The 24,106-nt window shown below is 44.3% G+C and overlaps 1 protein-coding gene and 1 long non-coding RNA gene across 7 annotated transcripts in view; one reads left to right on the top strand and one right to left on the bottom strand.

The window, feature by feature from the left end:
• The window catches only part of LOC145524281 (uncharacterized), an 87,882-nt gene that overhangs the window by 46,248 nt on the left and 17,528 nt on the right, over positions 1 to 24,106 (bottom strand). The window contains exons 3-6 of the long non-coding RNA XR_014067375.1: positions 8,342 to 8,471; positions 8,125 to 8,187; positions 7,805 to 7,912; positions 2,579 to 2,640 (exon numbers count right to left, since the gene is read on the bottom strand). This is a non-coding gene — a long non-coding RNA (uncharacterized LOC145524281). The remainder of the gene's footprint in view (positions 1 to 2,578; positions 2,641 to 7,804; positions 7,913 to 8,124; positions 8,188 to 8,341; positions 8,472 to 24,106) is intronic.
• MS4A8 (membrane spanning 4-domains A8) lies at positions 24 to 19,188 on the top strand. 6 transcript variants are annotated; one of them, XM_081536284.1, is made up of 7 exons: positions 24 to 182; positions 479 to 698; positions 2,946 to 3,068; positions 8,373 to 8,432; positions 10,384 to 10,494; positions 17,806 to 17,919; positions 18,097 to 19,188. In XM_081536284.1, the coding sequence occupies exons 2-7, from the start codon at positions 480 to 482 to the stop codon at positions 18,196 to 18,198; spliced, it is 729 nt and encodes a 242-aa protein (XP_081392410.1). In that variant the 5' UTR covers positions 24 to 182; position 479; the 3' UTR covers positions 18,199 to 19,188. The 6 variants fall into 6 exon arrangements, with proteins under 6 accessions (XP_081392410.1, XP_081392415.1, XP_081392414.1 ...); XM_081536289.1 differs by having other exon boundaries at positions 17,780 to 17,919; XM_081536288.1 differs by having other exon boundaries at positions 17,768 to 17,919.

Below are 24,106 nucleotides of genomic sequence, written 5' to 3'. Positions count from 1 at the left end.
CTGCGTAACTGGTAACAAAGTCTGTACCTGAGAGGAAAGCAGAGTGGACTTCGGATCTTTTTAAACACATCCCCAAACCCAACCCAGTGTGTTCACTCTCTAAGGAAACACAAACCACCTACAGCAAAGAACTGGGAACAGACAGAAAGAAGTGAGAGAGACTTTGCCGCTGGCAGAGCAAAGTGAGTACCCTTGATCTAATAGTTTCTATGGATAACTGAGGGGCGGTGATAAGGTGTGGGATGGAGCATGTGGCAGGGTTTATTGTACCAGCTTTTGGGGGTCTGCTCCAAAAAAGAGGAGAAAAAGAAAAGAAAATTTTAAACCAGACCAGAATTCACAAGTAAGCTGTGTGTGTGTGTGTGTATTCTTTTTCAGATTCTTTTTCACTGTAGGTTATTACAAGACATTGAGTATAGCTCCCTGTGCTATACAGCAGGTCCTTGTTATTTATTTTATTGCACTTGTTTTTCAGCAGCATGAATCCAACAACTTCAGCTGGCCCCATGGCCAACTCTGTGTTTGTGGTGACACCCCCAAATGGGTATACGGTGTTCCCCGGGGGCATGTCTCAGGTGCCCCTATATCCAAACTACCAGTCCCAAGTCCATGTAATTCCCGGGAACCCACCTGGCTCATGGCCATCTGTGAGTCAGCAACCCGCCGAGAGAACCCTAAAAGAAGGCAAAGTCTTAGGGGTAAGTGAAACTTCACTCTGCAGGGAAGGGGGGGGTCACATGGCTGGAACTGGAGGAGGGGGGAGTTTTGGAAATACAGACACTCCAAATCCAGTAAGTGGGGTTGGAGCTGACCTGGCCTCGCCAAACTAAGATCTATGAGAAAGCTCAGCTGTGTAGCATCCCTAGGGCCTTTGTGCAGGACCTTGTATTTTTTGACTCAGGCATTTTAGGAAAGAGGAAGAAAAGCAATGGGGGAAAAAAGCAGTAAGCTGACACCTGTGTTGATCCATGTGGCCTCTGGAAGAAAGTGGGTTCAGCAGACCATGAGGTGAAATCTAAAAGAGCTTGAATGGAATATCTGCCCAAGAGGAAAAAAAGCACCTTAGAGAACTAACAAAATAAGAGAGCCCAACAACTTTCTCCTTAAGAGGTTGTCCTGGGTAGTTCAAGGAGAGGCCCATTTCATTGCAATGTCTGGATTCTGATCCAGAAAGTCTGGAGCTCAAATCCTAGCCCCACTCGCATTCACTGTCCATGGGAATGTCAATAAATACAATCTCTAGGCCAATTTGTATCTGCCACATTTACAAAATACCCAATCGTTCCATTTCTGAGACTTTGTCCTGCAGGTATACCTGCACATGCAAGAAATATGACATGTATGAGCTTACCCATGGCAGCACAGCCGGTGATCACAAAAGAATGGAAACAACCAAAATATCCATCAACATAATCCTGGTTAAAGCCATGTATTGTACCTCCAAAGAAAGAAATGTAGTGAAGCTTTAAAAAGAACAAGTAAGCTCTTTGTGCAACAATGTGGACATAACCCCAAGATGTGACATTAATGAAAAAAAAGAGACAGACATTGCATATAATTTGTTATTGTGCAAATTTAAGGAAATAATATATTCATATCTGCTGCCATGTTTATCACCTATATACCATTAGTATGTATAGTATTTGTGTGAGAACATACCTGCATGAGTTTCCAAGGGCTGCCATCACAAAGTGCCATAAACTGGGTGGCTTCAAACAACAGAATTTTATTCTCACAGTTCTGGAGGCCAAACACAATCAAACTGTCCACAGGGCCATGCTTTCTCTGAAGGATAGGTCCTTCAGAGGAGGAGCCACTAGGCAAGCGTCTGTTCCAGGCCTCTCTCCTAGTAATAGTTCCTTGGCTTGTGGCAGCATAACTCCAGTCCTGACACCCATGGCATTTTCCTATGCTCATGAATGTGTCTCTCCACATGGCGTTCTCTCTCAAAGGACAGCAGTCAAGGACTTCCCTGGTGGTCCAGTGGTTGGGGCTTAGCACTTCCAGTGCAAGGGGTATGTTTGATAGCCGAGGAACTAAGATCCTGCATGTCATGTGGCATGGCCAGAAAATTTAAAAAGGACAGCAGTCATATAAGATTAAGGGTTTCCTAGGTGGCGCTGTGGTAAAGAATCTGCCTGCCAATGCAGAAAATGCAGGAGATGCAGTTTTGATCCATGGATAGGGAAGATCCCCTGGAGCAGTAAATGTAAACCCACTCCAGTATTCTTGCCTGGAAAATCCCATGGACAGAGGAACCTGGCGGGCTACAGTCTATGGGGTCGTAAAGAGTCAGACATGACTAAGCACGCACGCACATATAGGATTAGGGGTTCAGCCTACTCCAGTACACCTTACATGACCTAGTTTTATCTGCAGCGAAAGTATTTCCAAACAAACCTATAATCTAAGGTTCTGGGGATCAGAATGTCAGCACACAAATTTGATAGGGGAGAGGCAGACACAATTCAATCCATAACAACATCCTAAACACATAAGTGATGAGCACAAAGATTTATCTACAAAGATGTTCATCACAGTGTTATTTATAATATGAAAAAAATAGAAACAGTCTTACCCGTACAACCTCTCTGCTCCAATGACTCCATGGAACATCCACACGACAGAATCTGGGAAGCCCTTAAAAAAACATAAGTTTGAAGGATATTTAATTTCACGGTCACATGTTCATGATGAAACGTTAAATCTATAGAGACATTGTGAATTATCCATGTATATATCTGAAAAGAATAATGGAAGTTTATCCACCAAAATGTAAACCATTGTTTTCTCTGAGTGAGGGGGAATGGTGGGCAGTTTTTATTTCAATTTTATGTTTTTCCATATTATGTTTTAGACCAGGGAAACAAAAAATGTATTAAAATAAAAAGGGGGCAGAATCTAGACTCAGAAACAAAGGCTTCCATTTGTGGCTCTCCTGACAGGCCATCCAGATCCTGATCGGCCTGATTCACCTCGGCCTCGGTTCCATCATGGGGACTGTCCTTGAGGGGCGCTATATTGCTGTTTCATTCTACGGAGGCTTTCCCTTCTGGGGAGGCATCTGGGTGAGTAACATGAGTCACCTTGCAACCAAGTTCTCAGAAAGTGCCAGCCACTTTGGGTCACCTTGTCAAGTTGTGCCCTGCAGGTTCCCAGCCAAAGGGGCAGGCTGGGTGGACCCAGCTCAGGTCTTGTCACCAAACAAACTACTTTGCTTGGGCTGCCCTGATGAGTACCGCTGACTGGGTGACTTACACAACAGAAATGTAGTATCTCACAGTTCTAGAGGGCAGAGATCTGAGATCAAAGTGCCAGCAGGTTTGGTTTCTTCTGAGGCCTCTCACCTTGGCTAGTAAACAACTATCTCTTCCCCTGAGTCTTTGCATAGTTGTATGTGTGTGTGTGTATATACCCTAATGAAAGTGTGTGTGTGTGTGTGTATACACCCTAATGAAAGGTTGCTGCCACAAGCCGAGCTGTGAACAATGCTGGGATTTTGGGCCTCAAATTCCAAGAGGAATTTGATCTGGGGCAAGTAACAAGGCTTGATCGCTCAGAGGTTTTTGTGTAATAAAGTTTTATTAGAGTATAAAAGAGATAGAGAAAGCTTCTGACATAGACATCAGAAGGGGACGGAAAGAGTGCCCCCTTGTTAGTTTTTAGCAAGGAATTATATACTTATTAGCAAGCTACTAACTAGAGAAAGGGAACACCTCAAAACCTAGAGAGTTGCACCAGGCCCCTCACCCACAACGTGTTATGTTGAGATAACATTGGTACAAGGTGAGTCATCCCCAGCCATAAAACAATTGACGCGAATCTTGAAGAAAGGCAGATTTCCAAGCAAATACATAGTTCATTAACATAGCTTAAGGAAGAGATTTCCATGAGAAAAACACATTGGTTAGCTCAAGGTTTGAGATAAAGTTAAGTTCAGACAGAATCAGGTGTCACCATTACAACACAGGATTAGAAGAGAAAAGAAAAAAATGTCTGCCACTTGTAATTTTATTTCCTCCTGCTGCTTGGGGACTTCTGGCCTCCCTACCAAGGCCATTAGCACTCTTACTAATCTCCTCGTTTCATAAGAACATAAGTCATATTGGTTTAGGTCCAAGTCCAACCCTGATGATCCCCTTTAACCTTAGTCAGCTCTTTTTTAAGTCAAATTTTTTGGTTGTTTGTTTGATTTTTTCATTTATTTATTCGTTTATTTGGCTGTGCTGCAACTTAGTTGCAGTATGCAGGCTCAGTAGTTGTGTGCATGGGCTTAGTTGCCCTGTGGCAGGTGGGATCTTAGTTCCATGACCACATATCGAACCCACATCCCTTGCGTTGCAAGGCGGATTCCTAACCACTGGACCACCATGAAAATCCCCCTTAGTCATCTATTTAAAGGCCCTGTCTCCAAAGAGAGTCACGTTCAGAGGTACTATAGGTTAGGGCTTCAAAAGATGTATTTTGAGGGGACGTAATTCATCCATAACACCAAGGGTTACAAGACAATGCAAGACAGCATTCACCCAGAAAGGCCACTTTCCTAATCCACCCATCCTAGAGGGCAGGGAACATTTTTCTAGTTTATCAACCCAGAGGAGCTACCGTTTTCTAATTCCCATGAAAGCACCCATGTGTAAAAAAATATATTGGGAACAGCCCTCAAGTGTTGTTCAATGTAGACCCACAGCCTGAACTCCAGGAGAAAAGCATTTCCACCCATGCTCAAGGGTCAATAAGCCATTAAAAAAAATGGGAACTCAGCTTAGAGTCCACCGAAGGGCTTCTGAGTCCCCATTCTGGTAAAATACTTGGGGGGTGTTTTCTGTCAAAGTCCATAGCTTTCATCAGATTCTCAGAATGATTTGTGACTCCCTAGAAGGTTATTTAACTTATATACAGGGTACATCATGAGAAATGCTGAGCTGGAGGAAGCACAAGCTGGAATCAAGATTGCTGGGAGAAGCATCAGTGACCTCAGATATGCAGATGACACCACCCCGATGGCAGAAAGTGAAGAAGAACTAAAGAGCCTCTTGATGAAAGTGAAAGAGGAGAGTGAAAAAGCTGGCTTAAAATTCAACATTCAAAAAACAAAGATCATGGCATCTAGTCTCATCACTTCATGGCAAATAGATGGGGAAACAGTGGAAACAGTGACAAACATTCTTTTCTTGAGCTCCAAAATCACTGCAGATGGTGACTGTGGCCATGAAATTAAAAGATGCTTGCTCCATGGAAGAAAAATTATGACCAACCTAGACAGCATATTAAAAAGCAGAGACATTAGTTTGCCAACAAAGGTCCATCTAGTCAAAGCTTTAGTTTTTCCAGTAGTCATGTATGGATGTGAGAGTTGTGCTATAAAGAAAGCTGAGCGCCGAAGAATTGATGCTTTTGAACTATGGTGTTGGAGAAGACTCTTGAGAGTCCCTTGGACTGCAAGGAAATCCAACCAGTCCATCCTAAAGGAAATCAGTCCTGAATATTCATTGGAAGGACTGATGCTGAAGCTGAAATGCCAATACTTTGGCCACCTGATGTGAAAAACTAACTCATTTGAAAAGACCCTGATGCTGGGAAAGATTGAGGGCAGGAGGAGAAGGGGATGACAGAGGATAAGATGGTTGGATGGCATCACCGACTCAATGGACATGAGTTTGGGTAAACTCCGGGAGCTGGTGATGGACAGGGAAGCCTGGTGCAGTCCATGGGGTCGCAGAGTCGGACACGACTGAGCGACTGAACTTAACTGAGAAGGTTAAGGAGTACAAGTCCTTTTTCTTCTCCAAGGCATTGTCTTTAAGATTGTTTTGCATTCTCCCTAGTGTCCTCCTCCTACACATACACTCACACACACACACACACGCACGCCTGCACGCACATACGCACACACGTGCGTACATACACACTCCTTCTTCCCCCTCCACCCACCAGTCTTCTTTTCCTCCCTGCTGTTATACAGACTGTCCCTCAACTCACACACCTGTCTATGACTCAAATGCAACTTTTCTGACAAAGAGCAAAATTCCAGAGTAACCTAGATGTCAGCTGAAGTCACCTTATCCCGTGAGATTTAAATAAAATAGCCTGAGGCTTCCCTGGTGGCTCAGGGATTAAAAAAAATCTGCCTGTCAATGCAGGAAACAAGCCAGGAAGATCCTACAAGCCTCGGAGCAACTGAGCCCACGCACCAGTTATTGAGCCTGTGCTCTAGAGCCGGGGAACCACAGCTACTGAAGCTCACGAGCCCTAGAGCCCATGCTCTGCAACAAGAGATGCTACTGCAATGAGAAGTCTGTGCACCCCAACTAGAGAGTAGTCCCCACTCTTCGCAACTAGAAAAGGCTAGCACAGCAACAAAGACCCAGTACGTTCAAAAATAAAATGAATAAATAAATGAAATGAAAGGGGACAGGCCTCAAAAATTTAAGGACTACTATAATAAATTTCACAATAAATAAATAAATAAAATAGCCTAGAATTAGCCCCTACCCTCATTCCCACACAATACCTGCAAAATGGCAGGGTTTGTGCTCTAGGGAATGTTTTTCTTTGCATCACTGCTCCCTCTCCTTCTCTCTCTCTCTCGCTCCCATCTGTTTCATTTCCTGAGGTTCTGGTCTTCTCTCCACTCTACGCAGACCTAACTTGGAACCAACCCCTCTTCCTGCCCCCAAGCACTCACCGGGCACCTGTTCCGTATCACTAACTTTAATGGAGTTCGGGGCAGCAGAAAGGACTAACAAGCCAGACAAAGAGCACCTTGCTATTGAGCGTTAGCCTCCACTGAGTATTAAGTGCCCAGTGGCTGCCCTGACATTTCAAATGCCTCACTGGCCTTCTCTTCCACCAGGATGCTCAGTGACCTTCAGCCCTCCTCCCGTTTTTCTGCAGTTTTGTTCTTAGCTGCCTTCTTGACTCCAGGACTGTCTTTCTATTTCTTAAAGATCACTAATGCCCTCTTCTAAAACAAAGGTCCATCTCCCTTGGCATCTCAAAAGGGCCAGCAGGAACATCAGAAATCCAGCCTTTTGTTCCCTATCTTCTTCATCAATTCTCTATATATGAACAGAAGGCTGTACAACTGAAATTCATTTTTACACTTCTAGGAAAAATGGAATTCCCCTTAGAAGGCACAAAACAACTCGAGTCAGTTTTCACTGTAAATCACCATTTACACTCCCAGGCACATGCATCCACCCTGACTGGGAGCAGGTAGAGAGTGGGGGTTAATACCATGGGATCTGGAGTCAACTCCTTGGATCTGCCTCTCAACTCGGCTACTTTCTGGGTGGTCTTGGATGCATTATTTTAAATCTCTAAGCCACAGGACTTCCCTGGTGGTCCAGTGGTTAAGAATCCTCGCCTCCACTGCAGGGGTGCAGCGGGTTCAATCCACGATCGAGGAACTAAGATCCTGCATACTGCACAGTGTGGCAAAAAATAAAAATAAAAATAAAAAGCAGGATATAAATAAGTAAATCTCTAAGCCTCAGTCCACCATCTATAAAATGGGAATAATAATAGTGCCCGATGGGACATGATGCAGTTAAATAAGGTAAAGTTATAAGAAACACTTCATGTAGTGCTCAGCAAAACTTTTCCTAAACAGTGGCTGATGCCCTTTCAGACCACTGTTGCTGCCATATTGGGCAAATTATGGTAGGTAATCTCACCAGCCGCTGTGCCTACAGAATACCAGTGCTGGGATAAATGCACACAATCTACCTTGCAATTCTCATATTGGACGTTCAGTTTTGTAGACACGTGACACTTTTCTGAGTCACTAAAAGGTACTCACCTAGGTGTGCAAACAGGCAAGGACTGAGGTTGGGTTAAAACATCTCAAAACAGTACAGCTGGTAGCCTTTCCTTCTCCCCGTCCCGAGCCCCCGTGCCCAGCTGAATCCTGAGATATGGAAACCAACAAGATATGCATGTGGAAAAGTAAAAGAAAAAGAAATAAACAACATTTGCTCTGTATAGGATCTACTATGTGCAAGATACACTAAATGCCAGATAAGGGGCATAAACTTTCTAGTGACAATGACACTTAGGAAGACATGTCATTGTCCCCTTTTTCAAATGAGGAAATCAGTATTTGAGAAATGAATAGCTTACCCAAGACCACATGAGTTTCAAGCCAGAGTTTACAACCAACCTGCTGGATCCCACTTCACTGCCCTGTGAGGAGGTGCAAAACAGGCACTCACTCATCCATTCATTCACTCTTTTCCCTCATGTTGAGCTGGGTCTCAGCAGAGGAGCATAGCGTGTGAGAGAAAATGTGTGTAAACAGAATCATGGAAGTCTGAAAACGTGGGTCCTAACCCCTGACCTTTTTCTAAACCACCTCTCTTCCGTGCCAGTTCATCATTTCAGGATCCCTCTCGGTGTCAGCAGAAAAGCAGTCACGATCTTCCTGTCTGGTAAGTCACGTCCTGGGACTGATGCTCCCAGCTGGGGACCTATAGGAAAGACGCACCCGGGGAAAAGAAGATTAATCCCTCCCTCATCCATGTGCCTACTCACAACCAGACGTGGGACTCTGACACATTGTTGTTCAGTCACTCAATCGTGTCTATCTGTTTGTGACCCCCATGGACTGCAGCACGCCAGGCTTCCCTGTCCTTCACTATCTCCCTGAGTTTGCTCAGACTCATGTCCGTTGAGTTGATGATACCATCCAACCATCTCATCCTCTGTCGCCCCCTTCTCCTCCTGCCCTCAATCTCTCCCAGCATCAGGGTCTTTCCCAATGAGTCGGCTCTTTGGCCAAAGTGTTGGAGTTTCAGCTTCAGTATCAGCCCTTCCAATATTCAGGGTTGATTTTCTTTAGGATTGACGGGTTTGATCTCCTTGCTGTCCAAGGAACTCTCAAGAGTCTTCTCCAGCACCACAGTTCAAAAGCATCAATTCTTCTGACACTTGCTCACATATAATCACAGGGCCATTTGAACCTGGCCAGAGTTCCAAGAAGGAAAATGTCTAGAGGACTTAGGGGAGGGAAGGGCAAACAGCCACATTAGTTAGGGCATCAGAGAGTGGAGAGAAAGAATAGCTTCCCAAGGATGCTCTTACAGGAGGAGGCACAGAGTTCCCAGGGGCCCAGGGCTCCCCCACAGCTGAGCAGCACACAGAGCAGGCCCCCATTTCTTCAGGACAGCCAGGGAGGCTCAGGCACCTGCCTCTCTAAGGAATCCAGCCAAAGGAGCTCTGTAAAGCAGCATGGACAAGGCTTCATGGTCCCCTAGCAGTATGCCCAGAAAGTACCCTGGTTCCTCTCACAAACAGGTTATCTAGCCTAAGAGGCTTCAAGACAGCCAGGTCCCTACACCAGAGGAAATCTATTTGAAAATCTCCAAAGGAAAGCTCAAAATTACGGGCATGTCTATTTGCACCTGGGCTTCCCTAAGTGGCTCAGCAGTTAAGAATTTGCCTATCAAAGCAGAAGACATGGGTTCGATTCCTGGGTCAGGAAGATCCCCAGGAGAAGGAAATGGCAACTCACTGCAGTATTCTTGCCTGGGAATTCCCATGGACAGAGGAGCTTGGGGGGCTACAGTTCATGGAGTCACAAAGAGTCAGACATGACTAAAGTGACTAAACAACTTTCTGCATGTGGCCCAGAATCATGGGCCACCAGAGCCTGTCACTTTCCAAGACACCAGAGGTTGATACTCCTGCCCATCTCCTATGGTATAAAACGATGGAGTGTTTCCCAAAGATTATTCTTGGGGACACTTGTCTGATGACATACTCTGTGAAGATGGGTAGGTAAACTTGGAGAGATTTCTATTTATTAGCACCGCCCCCCCCCCGAAGATCCATAATCCTTGTTAAAGGCTCTTATAAGTCCTGCAGCAAAGACATGTTTAACTTAACTTTGTTTCAAAGTTAATTTAGCCCCAAAACTGTCTGTTAAAAAAAATTAAATTAAAAAAATTTTTTTAATGTTTATTTACCTTTGGTTTCCCTGGGTCTTTGTTACCTTACAAGGGCTTTTTCCCTAGTTGCAGAGAGTGCTACTCTCTAGTTGCAGCGTGAAGGCTTCTCACTGCAGTGGCTTCTCTTGTTGCAGAGCACAGGGCTCTAGGCTCACAGGCTTCAGTAGTTGTGCATGGGCTTAGTTGCTCTGTGGCATGTGGGATCTTCCGAGACCAGGGATGGAACCCATATCTCTTCCATTGGCAGGTGGATTCTTTTACCACTGAGTCACCAGGGAAACCCCAGCCACACTCCTTTCTGCACAAAACACTGCCTCGTTTGCTGCAGAACTAAGATTCTGGGAAATCCTGTTAAGAAATACTTGCTGAGTCACTGCTCATCTCACTTACAATTGTTTTCCTCTCCCACTCTGACCTTTTGTATCTTTTTCAGCTGACTAGCAGCGTGGGCTTCAACATCGTCAGTGCCATCTTCTCCATGGTTGGAATCGCACTCTTCATCGTTGATTTAATTATCACTGGTCCCTACACCTACTGGGGCGGGGTGAGTATCCCTCCTGACCAGTGCTCCTCTGGGTTCCACCTTAGCTGGATTTAGGAATTGTTGGAAAGGGCCTGACGTGTGTGTTTTTGAGATATGGTTTTCCCAGGGTATATGCCCATTAATGGGATTGCTGGGTCATATGGTTGTTCTATTTTTAGTTTTTTAAAGATCCTCTGTACCTATTTATATTCCTACCAACAATGCAAAAGGATTCCCTTTTCTCTATACCCTCTCTAGCATTTATTGTTTGTAGATTTTTTGATGGTGTTCATTCTGAATGGTGGGAGGTAATACCTGATGGTAGTTTTGATTTGCATTTCTCTAATAATTAATGATGTTGAACATCTTTTCAAGTGCCTCTTGACCATCTGTGTGTCTTCTTTGGAGAAATGTCTATTTAAGTCTTCTGCCCACTTTTTGATTGGGTTTTGATTGGGTTTGTTTTTTTTTATTGAGTTGCATGAGCTGTTTGTATATTTTGGAGATTAATCCTTTGACCATTGCTTCATTTGCAAATCTTTTCTCCATTCTGAAGTTGTCTTTTTGGCTTATTTACAGTTTCCTTTTCTATGCAAGCTTTTTAAGTTTAATTAGGTCCCATTTATTTATTTTTGTTTTTATTTTCATTCCTCTAGGAGGTGGGTCAAAAAAGATCTTGCTGTGATTTGCATCAAAGAGTGTTTTTCCTATGCTTTCCTCTAAAAGCTTTACAGTGTCCAGTCTTACATTTAGGCCTTTAATTCATTTTGAGTTTATTTTTGTGTATGGTATTAGGTAGTGCTCATTCTTTTACATGCAGCTATCTGGTTTTCCAAGCACCACTAATTGAAGAGACACTCTTGTCTCCATTGTATGTTCTTGCTTCTTTTGTAATAGACTAGGTGACCATAGGTATATAGGTTTATCTCTGGGCTTTCTGTCCTATACCATTGATCTATATTTCTGTTTTTTGTGCCAAGACCATACTGTCTTGATTACTGTAGCTTTGTAGTATAGTCTGAAGTCAAGGAGCCTGATTCCTCCAGCTCTATTTAAAAAGACACATGTATCCCAGTGTTCATTGTAGCACTGTTTACAATAGCCAGGACATGAAAACAACCTAAATGTCCACTGACAGATGAACGAATAAAGAAGATATGGTACATTTATACAATAGAATACTACTCAGCCCCATAAAAAAGAATGAAATTGAGTCATTTGTAGAGATACAGATGGATCTAGAGTCTGTCATACAGAGTAAAGTAAGTCAGAAAGAGAAAAATGCATATCATATATTAACACATATATGTGGAATCTAGAAAAATGGTACATATCAATCTAGTTCCCAGGGCAGGCATAGAGATGCAGATGTAGAGAACAGATGTGTGGGCACTGGGCAGGAAAGGGAGGGTGAAATGAATTAGGAGACCAATTTGCTATAAATACACTGGACTTCCCTATAGCAATACACTGCTGCTGCTGCTGCTGCTAAGTCGCTTCAGTCGTGTCCGACTCTGTGCGACCCCATAGACGGCAGCCCACCAGGCTCCCCCATCCCTGGGATTCTCCAGGCAAGAACACTGGAGTGGGTTACCATTTCCTTCTCCAATGCATGAAAGTGAAAAGTGAAACTGAAGTCGCTCAGTCGTGTCCCACTCTTTGTGACCCCATGGACAGCAGCCTACCAGGCTCCTCCGACCATGGGATTTTCACAGTTAGCTAGTAGAAACCTGCAGTATAGCAGAGAGTTCAGTGCAGTGCTCTGTGATGAGCTAGATGGGTGAGGTGTCGGGGGAGGGATGCCCAAGAAGGAGGGGATGTGTGTATGTTTATAGCTGATTCACTTTGTTGTACAGCAGAAACTAACACAACATTGTAAAGCAATTATATTCCAATAAAAAAAGAAGAAAGGGCCCAACAACCAACCTTCTCCTCCAAGTGCGGTAAGAATTGCAACAGAGTTTAAAGTCCCTGATCATTCTTAGTTTCTAATTTTGTAAAACAGTATTATCTACCATATGACACTGTTAGGAAATTTTTTAATTTATAACTTCATATACATAATTATATATTTAATGCATATGTACCTGCCAACCCGCCTCCACTCACTTTTTTGCCTTCCTCCCCATCACTAGGGACAAGGAGTCAGCAAAGATTTTCTGTAAAGGGTGGGAGAGTAAATATCTAAGTCTTTGCGGGCCATCTGGTCTCTGTGGCAACTACTCCACCCTATCTTGTAGTGGGAGTGCAGCCATAGAAAATACAGAAACAAATGAGCTTGACTATGTGCTGATAAGACTTTATTGACAAAAATAGGCAACAGGCAGGATGCAACCATAATTTGCCAACCTATGCTCTACATCAGTGCCATCCAATAGAAATAGAACATGAGCCATGTATATGATTTTGAATTTTCTAGTAATCTTCCTGAAAGGGGGGAATAAATGAAATTAATTTTAATAATATGTTTTATTTAATCCAATAGATTCAAATGTCATTTCAACATGGAATTCATGTAAAAAATTATCTTATATTTCGTATTTGAGATACGAAGTGTTTAAAATCCACGGTGTATTTTGCACTTGCGGCCTAGCCACATCTCAAGTGTTCAACAGCCACACAGGGCTCGTGGCTGCTGGATACAAGAAACCAGCTATAGATGAGTCTTGTGTAAATTCAACCTCTCCTTCTGTACAGCAGAGTTCATCTCCTCCCCCTCCTCACAGCCTTTCTTCTTTATCAGCCATTCTCCTCTTTGACTGGAGCTTTCCCATCAGCATATGAACATGCTTTTGTTCCCTCCATTGTAAAAAAACCAACCAACCTTCTCTCAGGCCAGATACCACCTTATTTCTCTGGTTCTCTTTGCAGAAAAATCCTAAAAAGATTTGTCTGCCCTCCCTGTCTCCAAATCTCTCTCCTCTTACATTTGCTCTTGAGCTGACTCTAATCAGACTTTATGCTTCACTTCTCCAAAACCTTCATATGCTCTAAGTCCCCAGTCAGGACTCCTCTGTGATGGATGTCTCACAGCGTCCAGGCTGCACCCTGCAGCTGGTCCTCCTCTACTCTCTCTCCTCCCTCTCCTTTGCTGGTTCTGCTCTTTCTCCCAGTCTCCTAGGCTGTCCTTGGTCCTCTTTTTTTTTCCTCTGCTTACACTGCCTTGGCAATCTCATCTGATGGTAACTGCAAACACCTTCTCCAGAGTGAAGAGCACCAACCCAAATCTCTCCCATACTCCAGTCTCTTGTGATCAACTGTCCACACAACATCTTGAAATGAACGTATCCAACTCTCCTCTCCAGATTTTACTTCCCAGACCTTCCCTTGGATTTCTTTATCCCAGTTGATGACAACTGCATCTTTCCAGTCACTCAGGATAAACTTTGGAGTAATCATTGACCCTCTCTTTCTCTCACGCCTCCCTGCCAATTCCTCAGGGAATCCTGTTAGCTCTACCTTTAAAATGCATCCAGCATGCAACCATTTTCACCAGTTCCTCTCTGGCCAGAGTCACCATCACCTCTTAGCTTCCAAATGATACCAACTAGGGTTCTCGGCCTTTCCGAATCGATAGAAATTGACTAGAGGTCAGATAAAAAATTCAAGCAAGGCTTTATAGGGGCCCCTGTTGCAGCAGGGGGCAAAAAAGAACAAACAACAGGTTCCCCTGCTTGCTCACTACCTGGGGGGCAGGGGGACAGTGTGAGCTTGTTCCTTGCATAGGGTGAGGTTAGGACTTCCCAGGTGGCTGAGTGGTAAAGAACCCACCTGCCAGTGCAGGAGATGTGGGTTCCATCCCTTGTTTGGGAAGATGCCCCAGAGAAGGAAATGCAACCCACTTCTGTATTCTTGCCTGGAAAATCTCACAAACAGAGAAGCTTAGTGAGCTACAGTCCATGGGCTCGCAAAAGAGTCAGACATGACTTAGTGACTAAACAACAACAGGAGTGTGTCCAGGGGTTGGGCCAGAGGGGTGGCTTTGGTGTTTTGCCCACCCGCAAGGTGGTGTTGTGTGCCATGGACATGTGCAGTATGCTGCTTTTGCTCCTAACACACTGGTTTTGCTCCAGGCTCTTCAGAAGTGGCAGTTGGGTTTTTTGGTTTCTTTGTATCTTTTGTCCATAATTTTGCCCCAACTGAACACACACACAGTTATTTTTAGTCCCATATAGTTTCTTTGTATTTTGTTGTTCAAGAAGCGGTGCGTCTAGGTACAAGCATTGCAGCATTGCTGCAGAGGGTGCCAGGTCCCAGCCTGTTTCACTAACTGCTCTCCTTGCTCCTACCTTGTCTCCTTACAGCTGTAAGGACAGCAACTAGAGTGAGAGTGAGCCTTTCTGAGATGTAACATCACGTCACTTCTCTGCTCAAAACCTGCCACTGCTCCCATTTTACTCACACACACCAAAAAAAGGGCCAGCGTCCTTACAGGAGCCTAAAGATGCTGGTCTCTGTGGCCCCTGACCCCACTCTCTTGCTCTCCCCACTTGAACCACACTAATCTCCTTGATGTTTCCTCAAAGACACCAGGCATGTTTCCATCTTCAGGCTTGGAAAGTTCCCTCGGATATCCCCCCAGCCCCCTCCATCCTTCAGGCTGTTTCTTAGTAACCACATTCTCAAAGAGACCCACCTGAATGACAGAACCACCGCACTTAAAAGCATCACCTACACTATCCCAGGATCCTTCTCTCCTACATCTCCAATTTACTTCCCAGTAGCCTTAACCATCATCTGACGAACTCTGCAATTTACTTGTCTGTTATATTTCATGCTTACTAACTGTCTCCTCCCACTAGAATATAAGCTTCATAAGGGCAGGGACATTTTTCTGTATTATTCACTGTCCTGTCTCAAACACCCAGGCCCATGTCTGGAACATGATTGACAGCTCATAACCATTTGTCAAATGAATACATAAATGTGTCTGGCATGGCTTATACTCGGTAAATAGAAACCATTAATTGTTATTTGTTTTGATCAGAAGTCCTTCCCAAGACTTTTGTCTCCAAGATTTGTGAGAAAAGCCTCACCCCAGAGAACCTATCGACCATATCCATGTCTTTTATGAAAAGTACCTTGAGTTTCTCCCCTTTGGGAAACACTTTGTGGCTCCCAGTTGCTTTAGGATTAAAGTCTAAATTCCTCGGCCAGGTATTTATTGCTGCCCAGAGACCTAGCTCCAACTCTGTGTGCCCTGCCGCTCACTTCCCTTCCAATCCCTTGTTGCCCTTGACCTCCAGCTCCTCCTGCCCCCCCCCCTCCCCTGCCCATTACCCTGAGAGGCAGGCACTGAAGAATGCTTGTGTCTTTCCTGCTGGGAAATAGGAGGCATGGGGTGTTCATTGTAAGAAATGAGGAGGTGGGTGCAGGTTGAAAAGCTGAGGGAGTGGGAATGGGTGGGAGGGGAAGAGGGTCAGGAAAGACTAAACCACTCAGCACTACCAACGCCCTGGAGTGGAGGCTGCAGTAACTTTAAGTCAGAAAACTTGGCTTCTAATCTTGGTCCTGCCCGTGTCTGATCTAAGAAAGAAACTCCTCCCACCCCAGTTGCCCACCCCACCCTCAGACCTCAGGCCTGGCATCTGAACAAGAAGAGCTGGACTTCATCTGATCTTTGTAAATGATGACCCAAGGGATGGGGTGCTCCAGGAGCTCAGCAAGCATGAATTAATGCCCATCAAATGATGCATGTCTAAACTCTGTGAGTGTGTGTGCTCAGTAGCTCAGTCATGTCCAACTCTTTGTGACCCCATGGACTGTAGCCCACCAGGCTCCTGTCTCCATGGGATTTCCCAGGCAAGAATACTGGAGTGGGTTGCCATTTCCTACACCTGGGGAATCTTCCCAACCCGGGGATCAAACTCACGTCTCTTGAGTCTCCTTCATTGGCAGGCAGATTCTTTACCACTGAACCACCTGGGAAACCCATCTAAGCTGCTTGAAGGACCCCTTTTCCACGAAGGATTTTCTTTGTAAAAGAATTATGTTAAAAACAACTTTAGAAAGGACCAGAGTCATTTGAAAACACTCTTCCTTCCTGAAACTCTGTGATTCTTTGACTGAGACCTCATCATCCCACCTTTCCATTTGCTTGGACCACCCTCTTCTACCCCCACCCTCTCTAACTCATTTAGGGTGAATTCCATCTCTCTCTCTCCTCAGTGCCCCCAAGGCACCTTTTCCATACTCTTTTATAGCTCTTACTCTGTCTGATGTGGATTGTAATTATCTACATCTGTATCTGTCTCCCTCACTCAACTGTACCTCTCGGGATGCTTCTTTGAGCCCCTTGTACCAAAAAGATGTTTAGTAAATACTTGTTAAATTGAGAGAGAGAGCAAAGGAAAGGAGGAAAGATGGGGCATCTCCAAAAGGGAGAATTCTCTGAGCAGCTGACTCTCACCCATGTCATTTTAAGATTATAATCAAAAACATATATTTGGTACCTACTACCACGTACTGTGCACTTTTACTCTCATATTTAGTATTTCGTGTGGTTGGAATCCAAATGGCAGTTGGGGTCTTTCAGCCCTGTCCTTTAACATGAAAATAGTTTCTACTCAAACTCTCTCCCCAGGCACAGTGAGAGATCCATTCTCCTGGGTAATCTTGGAGAATAGCAAGGAAGGGGCTTGGATTTCCCCAGGTCCTTAGGTGAAATCTATTTTTGCTGAACTAGTTCAAATTTAGGGGCCTTTCACTCACTCTTTTTTTCCCAAGCCTAAGACAGCCCCAATTACTTCCCTCTACAAAATGGCACTCTCACAAGCCAAGAGTAGCTGACTTTCTCTAAAGGTTCAGAGAGATGGGAGAGGTTTACATTAGAGTCGAGGAAACTACTGATTCCTGAAGATTAGATATTCCTGTTTTGTGAAGTGTCATCTTTTCATGAGATGCCTTTTTCTGCAGCTGCCACCTTCTCACCACCTTGCTCAGTCCCATCTTTCTCCTCTACCCATACTGCTTCTCTCTGTGGCTTGTCCATACTCCCAAATTTCTATTCACTTCCTACACAGAACAATTCCACTGTTTCACTGTCTGACTCCAGACCATACCCTCAGGTCCCTGATATCTGAAGCAAGGTATCAAGGCGTTTCCCTAGACAGTGACTATCCTCTCTTTTAGGGCAGCATGGCTAGTAAGTGTTAAGATAAAATTTCTTTCACAAACACACTTGGCCTTCACAAAAACCCAGTGAGGTATTTTCCCCACAAAGCTGAGATGAGGTTGGGGGACTTCATCAAAGCCATAGAGATGGCCAGTGCAGAGTCAGAGCTCAGGCTCCCAGACTTGCACTCAGGTACTCCTGGTCCATTGTGGTTCCAGGTCACTGGAAAGGGCATTTCTGGTGTGCTCCTCATCTTCTGCCTCCTGGAGGTGTGCATTGCAAGTGCATCTGCCCACTTTGGCTGCCAGCTGACCTGCTATCAAACCAACAACGTGAGTCCCAGAGGCTCCCCGGGGGATGGGAAGAGGTCCCAAAGAGGGTGGAGACTAGAGGGCTCATCCTGCTCCCCTTCCTGCCCAGGAGCAGGAGGGCTCCCTTGGTACCTAAAGGCATGCCCAGTCCTTCTTGCTTCGTCACTGGTACACTTCCTGTTTGCCTATGTTTTCCAGGTGGGCGTGGTCATCCCAAATGTCTACGTGACAAACCCAGCGGTCATCCCAGAACCAGAGAACTCGCCACCACATTATTCTGAGACCCAGGGTGACAAATAAGCAAACCCAAATGTTATAGAAGCATTTTTCACTGGAACCCAAAAGAATACCTCCCCTGTCTGGGCTCCTGAAACCAGATTCTTCCTTCCCTGACAATCTAAAGGAAACATCTCTCCAATGGCATGCGTTCCTGAACTTCATTCCATTCAGCCTGGTAGACTGTGCTGTTCTTTCAAAGAGTAGACAGGAATTTAAAATGGATTTTAACAAGAAAAGTTCCTCCCTAGGGCATCCATGCATGGGTGCCTTTGTACCACACATGTCTAGACAACCCAATCTTCATTCTTTCAATTATTCATTTATTTAATAAAAATCCACTGAGGATTTGATATGTTTAAGGCTCTAGTCACAGCAAAAGGAGGGTGAACACTGGGGAACACAACTGCCCTTGACCTCTAGGAAATTCTGGCCTCAGAAGAGCGGACAATATACAAGCAATTTTCTCTGACTTGGAGAAGAAATGTGGGGATATGAAGCGAGAGAACAGACAGGAATCTGATTTAGTCTGTCAGTGAATCAAAAAGGAATGTGGAAAGCATTGATTGAAGCAACATGGATGGACCTAAAAATGATCACACTAAGCGAAGAAGTCAGACAGAGAAAGACAAATATCATATATTACTCATATGTGGAATATAATTTTAAAAATTGATGCAAATGAATTTATTTACAAAACAGAAAGAGACTTACAAATATCAAAAACAAACTTTTGATAACCAAGGAGAAACGTGGTGGGGAGAGATAAATCAGGAGCTTGGGATGAACATTCACACACTACTACATACAATAGATAGATAACCAGCAAGGACCTACTATATAGCACAGGAAACTCTACTCAATACTCTGTGATAACCTATATGAGGGAAGAATCTGTAAAAAGAATGAATATGTGTTTATGTATAACTGATTCACTTTGCTGTATACCCGAACTAACACAACATTGTACATAAACTATACTCCAAACAAAATTTTTAATTAAAAAAAATAAAAGGAATGAGGAAAGCAGAGAACAAGGCAAGTTGAGGAAGCAATGTTTTTAGTGCAATAAGAAAGCCTGCTGTGTTGGGAAGATCTTTGGAAAGAGTGAGTTATCCACTAAAATGATCAACCCCTTTTCTTTGCTGTTATAACCGATGCAATAGAGCTCAAAAGTAAACATTGTCTTATGATAGCTTACCAAGTTATGAGGCTAGTACATCTTTATGTATAAAAGTCCAGAAATGACTGTACATTCATAATGTCTAGATGCACACATTAATTTAAATACTATTATCCACAATGACCCGGAGAAGGCAATGGCACCCCACTCCAGTACTCTTGCCTGGAAAATCCCATGGACGGAGAAGCCTGGTAGGCTACAGTCCATGGGGTCACTAAGAGTCGGACACGACTGAACGACTTCACTTTCACTTTTCCCTTTCATGCACTGGAGAAGGAAATGGCAACCCACTCCATTGTTCTTACCTGGAGAATCCCAGGGACGGCGGAGCCTGGTGGGCTGCTGTCTATGGGGTCGCACAGAGTCGGACATGACTGAAGCGACTTAGCAGCATCCACAATGGCCAACTGGCTTCCAAAGTTTCCATGCTGATGAGTTAGAACAATTGTCCCTAAAGATCAGATGTTCTCAAACATCTCCTTGGTGTCAGGGAGCAGAGGAAGAGGGGGAAATTAAGGACAATACCAAGGTTTCTGCCTCAAGTGACTGGGTAAATAGCCATTTACTGAGATGAAAAAGGCTAGAGTAATAAAAGGTTTCAGGAGAAAAGCCAAGATTTCAGTAATATAACCCTCAAGAACTTATAGGAACACCGCATTTCAGAAAGTGAATGTGTTAGTCACTGAATCATGTCTTGACTCTTTGCAACCCCATAGACTGGGGCATTAGAGTGGCATTATCTACATTTTAAGAACAAGAAATATGAAAATCTGGGGCTCAGAAAGGGTAATCTGCTCAAGTCTATTGCTCAAAATTCTCTAAGCCAGGCTTCAGCAATACATGAACTGTGACCTTCCAGATGTTGAAGCTGGTTTTAGAAAAGACAGAGGAACAAGAGATCAAATTGCCAACATCTGCTGGATCACACAAAAAGCAAGAGAGTTACAGAAAAACATCTATTTCTGCTTTATTGACTATGCCAAAGCCTTTGACTGTGTGGATCACAATAAACTGTGGAAAATTCTGAAAGAGATGGGAATACCAGACCACCTGACCTGCCTCTTGAGAAGCCTGTATGCAAGTCAGGAAGCAACAGTTAGAACTGGACATGGAACAACAGACTGGTTACAAATAGGGAAAGGAGAACGTCAAGGCTGTATATTGTCACCCTGCTTATTTAACTTATATGCAGAGTACATCATGAGAAACGCTGGGCTGGATGAAGCACAAGCTGGAATCAAGATTGCTGGGAGGGTGGGACGTTCTGGGAGAATGGCATTGAAATATGTATATTATCATATGTGAAACAGAACACCATTCCATGTTCGATGCATGTGACAAGGGTTCAGGGCCGGGGCAATGGGATGATCCGGAGGGATGGGATGGGGAGGGAGGTGGGTGGGGGGTCCAGGAAGGGGAACACATGTAAACCCATGGCTGATTCATGTCAATGTATGGCAAAAACTATTACAATATTGTAAAGTAATTAGCCCCCAACTAAAATAAATAAATTTATTAAAAAAAATTAAAAAATAAAAATTTAAAAAAAAAAAAAAAAGATTGCTGGGAGAAATATCAATAACCTCAGATATGCAGATGACACCACCCTTATGGCAGAAAGTGAAGAGGAACTAAAGAGCCTCTTGATGAAAGTGAAAGAGGAGAGTGAAAAGGTTGGCTTAAAGCTCAACGTTCAGAAAACTAAGATCATGGCATCCGGTCCCATCACTTCACGGCAAATAGATGGGGAAACAGTGGCTGACTTTATTTTTCTGGGCTCCAAAATCACTGCAGATGGTGACTGCAGCCATGAAATTAAAAGACGCATACTCCTTGGAAGGAAAGTTATGACCAACTTAGGCAGCATATTAAAAAGGAGAGACATTACTTTGCCAACAAAGGTCTGTCTCGTCAAGGCTATGATTTTTCCTGTCGTCACGTATGGATGTGAGAGTTGGACTATGAAGACAGCTGTGCGCCGAAGAATTGATGCTTTTGAACTGTGGTGTTGGAGAAGACTCTTGAGAGTCCCTTGGACTGCAAGGAGATCCAGCCAGTCCATCCTAAAGGAGATCAGTCCTGGGTGTTCATTGGAAGGACTGATGTTGAAGCTGAAACTCCAATACTTTGGCCACCTGATGTGAAGAGCTGACTCATTTGAAAAGACCCTGATGCTGGGAAAAATTGAAGGCAGGAGGAGAAGGGGACAACAGAGGATGAGATGGTTGGATGGCATCACCGACTCTATGGGCACGAGTTTGGGTAAACTCCGGGAGTTGGTGATGGACAAGGAGGCCTGGCGTGCTGTGATCCATGGGGTCTTGAAGAGTCGGACAGGACTGAGCGACTGAACTGATTGTTATTCAGTCACCAAGTCATGTCCAACTCTTTGCGACCCCATGGATTGCAGCACACCAGGCTTCCCTGTCCCTCACCCTCTTCCAGGGTTTGCCCAAGGTCATGTCCATTGCATTGGTGATGCTGTCCAACCATCTCATCCTCTGTCACCCTCTTTTCCTTCTACCTTCAATCTTTCCCAGCATCAGGGTCTGTTCCAATGAGTCGGCTGTTTGCATCAGGTGGCCAAAGTATTGGAGCTTCAGCTTCAGTATCAGTCCTTCCAGTGAGTATTCAGGTTGATTACTTACTTAAGTTTACATCACTAGCAATTGGTGGCATTGGATTTGAAACCATGTCCCCTGCCGACAAAACCCACGTTCTTTGACTGCCTCGTCCTGGCCTGCCCACGGTGCTGGCCCCGAGAGAGAAAGAAAGCACATGATGGTATGATGATGATGAAGTCACTGTCCTTTGTCTATTAAAATCAAGATCCTCCAAGCTACTCACTCACAGTGTGGATGAATTGGCTGTGATCCACCCACCTGCTCTTGCTGTTGTTAATCAGAGGCTTTCATGGTGATGGAAGCTGTAAGCACACAACCATGGTTATGGGAAGGGCTCTATTCATGCGAATAGGGCTTGACCGGCACTGTAAAGGGCAGAATAAATGTCAGCAGTGGCACACCCATCAGTCTTTTATGGGACTGGGTTACAGGTTTCAACTAATATTCAACACAAAATAAACACTGACTAACCAGGAAATAAACCAGATTGGTAAGCAAATGGCCAGACAATAAAGGGAGTTTCCTCCACCAACCATCAGCCCCACACAAGGAAGGGCAAAATACCAGTAGGGCAGAGAACGGTGCAGGAAAGGAGAACAGAAATATGCCTGTGAGAGTCATTTCCTTCTGCCCCTTTTTTCACTGAATATAAAGAAACTAGTCCTCCTTTCCCTCAGTAATCCCTGCTTCCACCCCACTTCAACCACTCACTGTCAAGGTCATAACTCAACCTTGGCATTTCCACAGCTGCACCTCCTCCATAACCTGGGTTTCCCCAGCCTCCACAAGTCCTACCTCTCCTCCTAAGTCCTACAGTTCTCAACTCCAACTGGACTTACAACACATCAATCTCCCACCTCCTCACTGCCCCCCGACTCCCTGCCTCCATCACTCTTATACTTCACGGTTCACCACCAAAATCACTATCAACTCCCTGGTTCGCCTCTCACCTCAGTGTGCTATCTGACAAGATCTCAACCCTGATTTAACCCAATCAGCTGCCTATTTCCTTCCTAAAATAGCCATCTAGCAGTTCTGTTTCATTTCACCAATCTATACTGTCTCCCAACTTCTACGTAACTATATCATGCTTTATTTATTTTATGTTTTTTTTGACCCACACAGTCTGGTGTGTGGGGTCTTAGTTCCAGGGATCAGACCTGTGACCCCTGTATTGGAAGCATGGAGTCTTAACTACTGGACCACCAGGGAAGTCCCAGCTATGTTTTGTCTTTTCCTCTCTCTGCAAACCCACGTACCTCCCTCCCCAATTCTCACCTAATGAGCTTGCTTCCTGTTTTCCTGAGAAACCAACCAAATGCAGTCAGAAGAGAATTACAAGCCCTGACCAAAGACCAGACTTTTCTGTGACCATAGACTGCCTTCTGTCCAGTTACTGTAGAGGAAATATCCAGGTCCTTCTACCTGGCACCTGATTCCACCCCCTCATCTACACTTTCCCATTTCCTAGTTTTTCACAACCTACTGAATTATCCCCAAGAGCACCCAAACATATTATACTTTCTTCCCTATGCAAAATGAAACCCTCTTCTAACCCCAGAACCACCTGGAGATGCTGCCCTGTTCCTCTACTCCTCTTTATAGAGATGATCGCCTCAAACTAATTTCTGCTTGCTGTCTCAAATTACTCTTCCATTGCCTTTTTTTTTTTTTTTTTTGCTACCCCTCAAGGCATGCAGGATCTTAGTTCCCTGACCAGGGATCAAACTCATGCCCCTTGCAATGGAAGCACAGAGTCTTGACCACTGGGCCATCAGGGAAGTCCCTCCCATTGATTCTGAACTTATTGTAATCATGTTTTTACACCTGCTCACGAGAATCATTCTTATCAAAGTCCCAATGACTCCACATTGCTAAATCTGAGGCAAAAAGCTTGGCCTCTGTGCACTGGTACCAAACTGAATCTTGGAGACAGAGTTTTGGTTAAAGTAAAAAAGAATAGCTTTATTGCTTTGCCAGGCAAAAGGGGACAAAGTGGGCTCATGTTCTTCAAAAACTATGTGTTCCCACCAGGGAGGTTTTATAGCAATGGTTCAAGGGTGATATGGCTGATAAGATCAGGGTGTGTTCAGGGCTTGCACTTCCTTGGTTTCAGGTAATCTCT

The sequence above is a fragment of the Giraffa tippelskirchi genome, chromosome 10 (genome assembly GCF_054371585.1).
Source record: "Giraffa tippelskirchi isolate mGirTip1 chromosome 10, T2T-mGirTip1v1.2.pri, whole genome shotgun sequence".
Classification (NCBI taxonomy): domain Eukaryota; kingdom Metazoa; phylum Chordata; class Mammalia; order Artiodactyla; family Giraffidae; genus Giraffa; species Giraffa tippelskirchi.
The sequence above is the reverse complement of the archived record's forward strand: the minus strand, read 5'-3'. Positions and strand labels throughout refer to the sequence as shown.

Excerpts from the sequence above, each read along its gene's own strand:
- MS4A8 (XM_081536284.1), top strand. The coding sequence starts at position 480 with ATGAATCCAACAACTTCAGCTGGCCCCATGGCCAACTCTGTGTTTGTG. Across the intron at positions 699-2,945 it reads AAGAAGGCAAAGTCTTAGGG|GCCATCCAGATCCTGATCGG; the intron begins GTAAGTGAAACT and ends CTCTCCTGACAG. Across the intron at positions 3,069-8,372 it reads CCTTCTGGGGAGGCATCTGG|TTCATCATTTCAGGATCCCT; the intron begins GTGAGTAACATG and ends CTTCCGTGCCAG.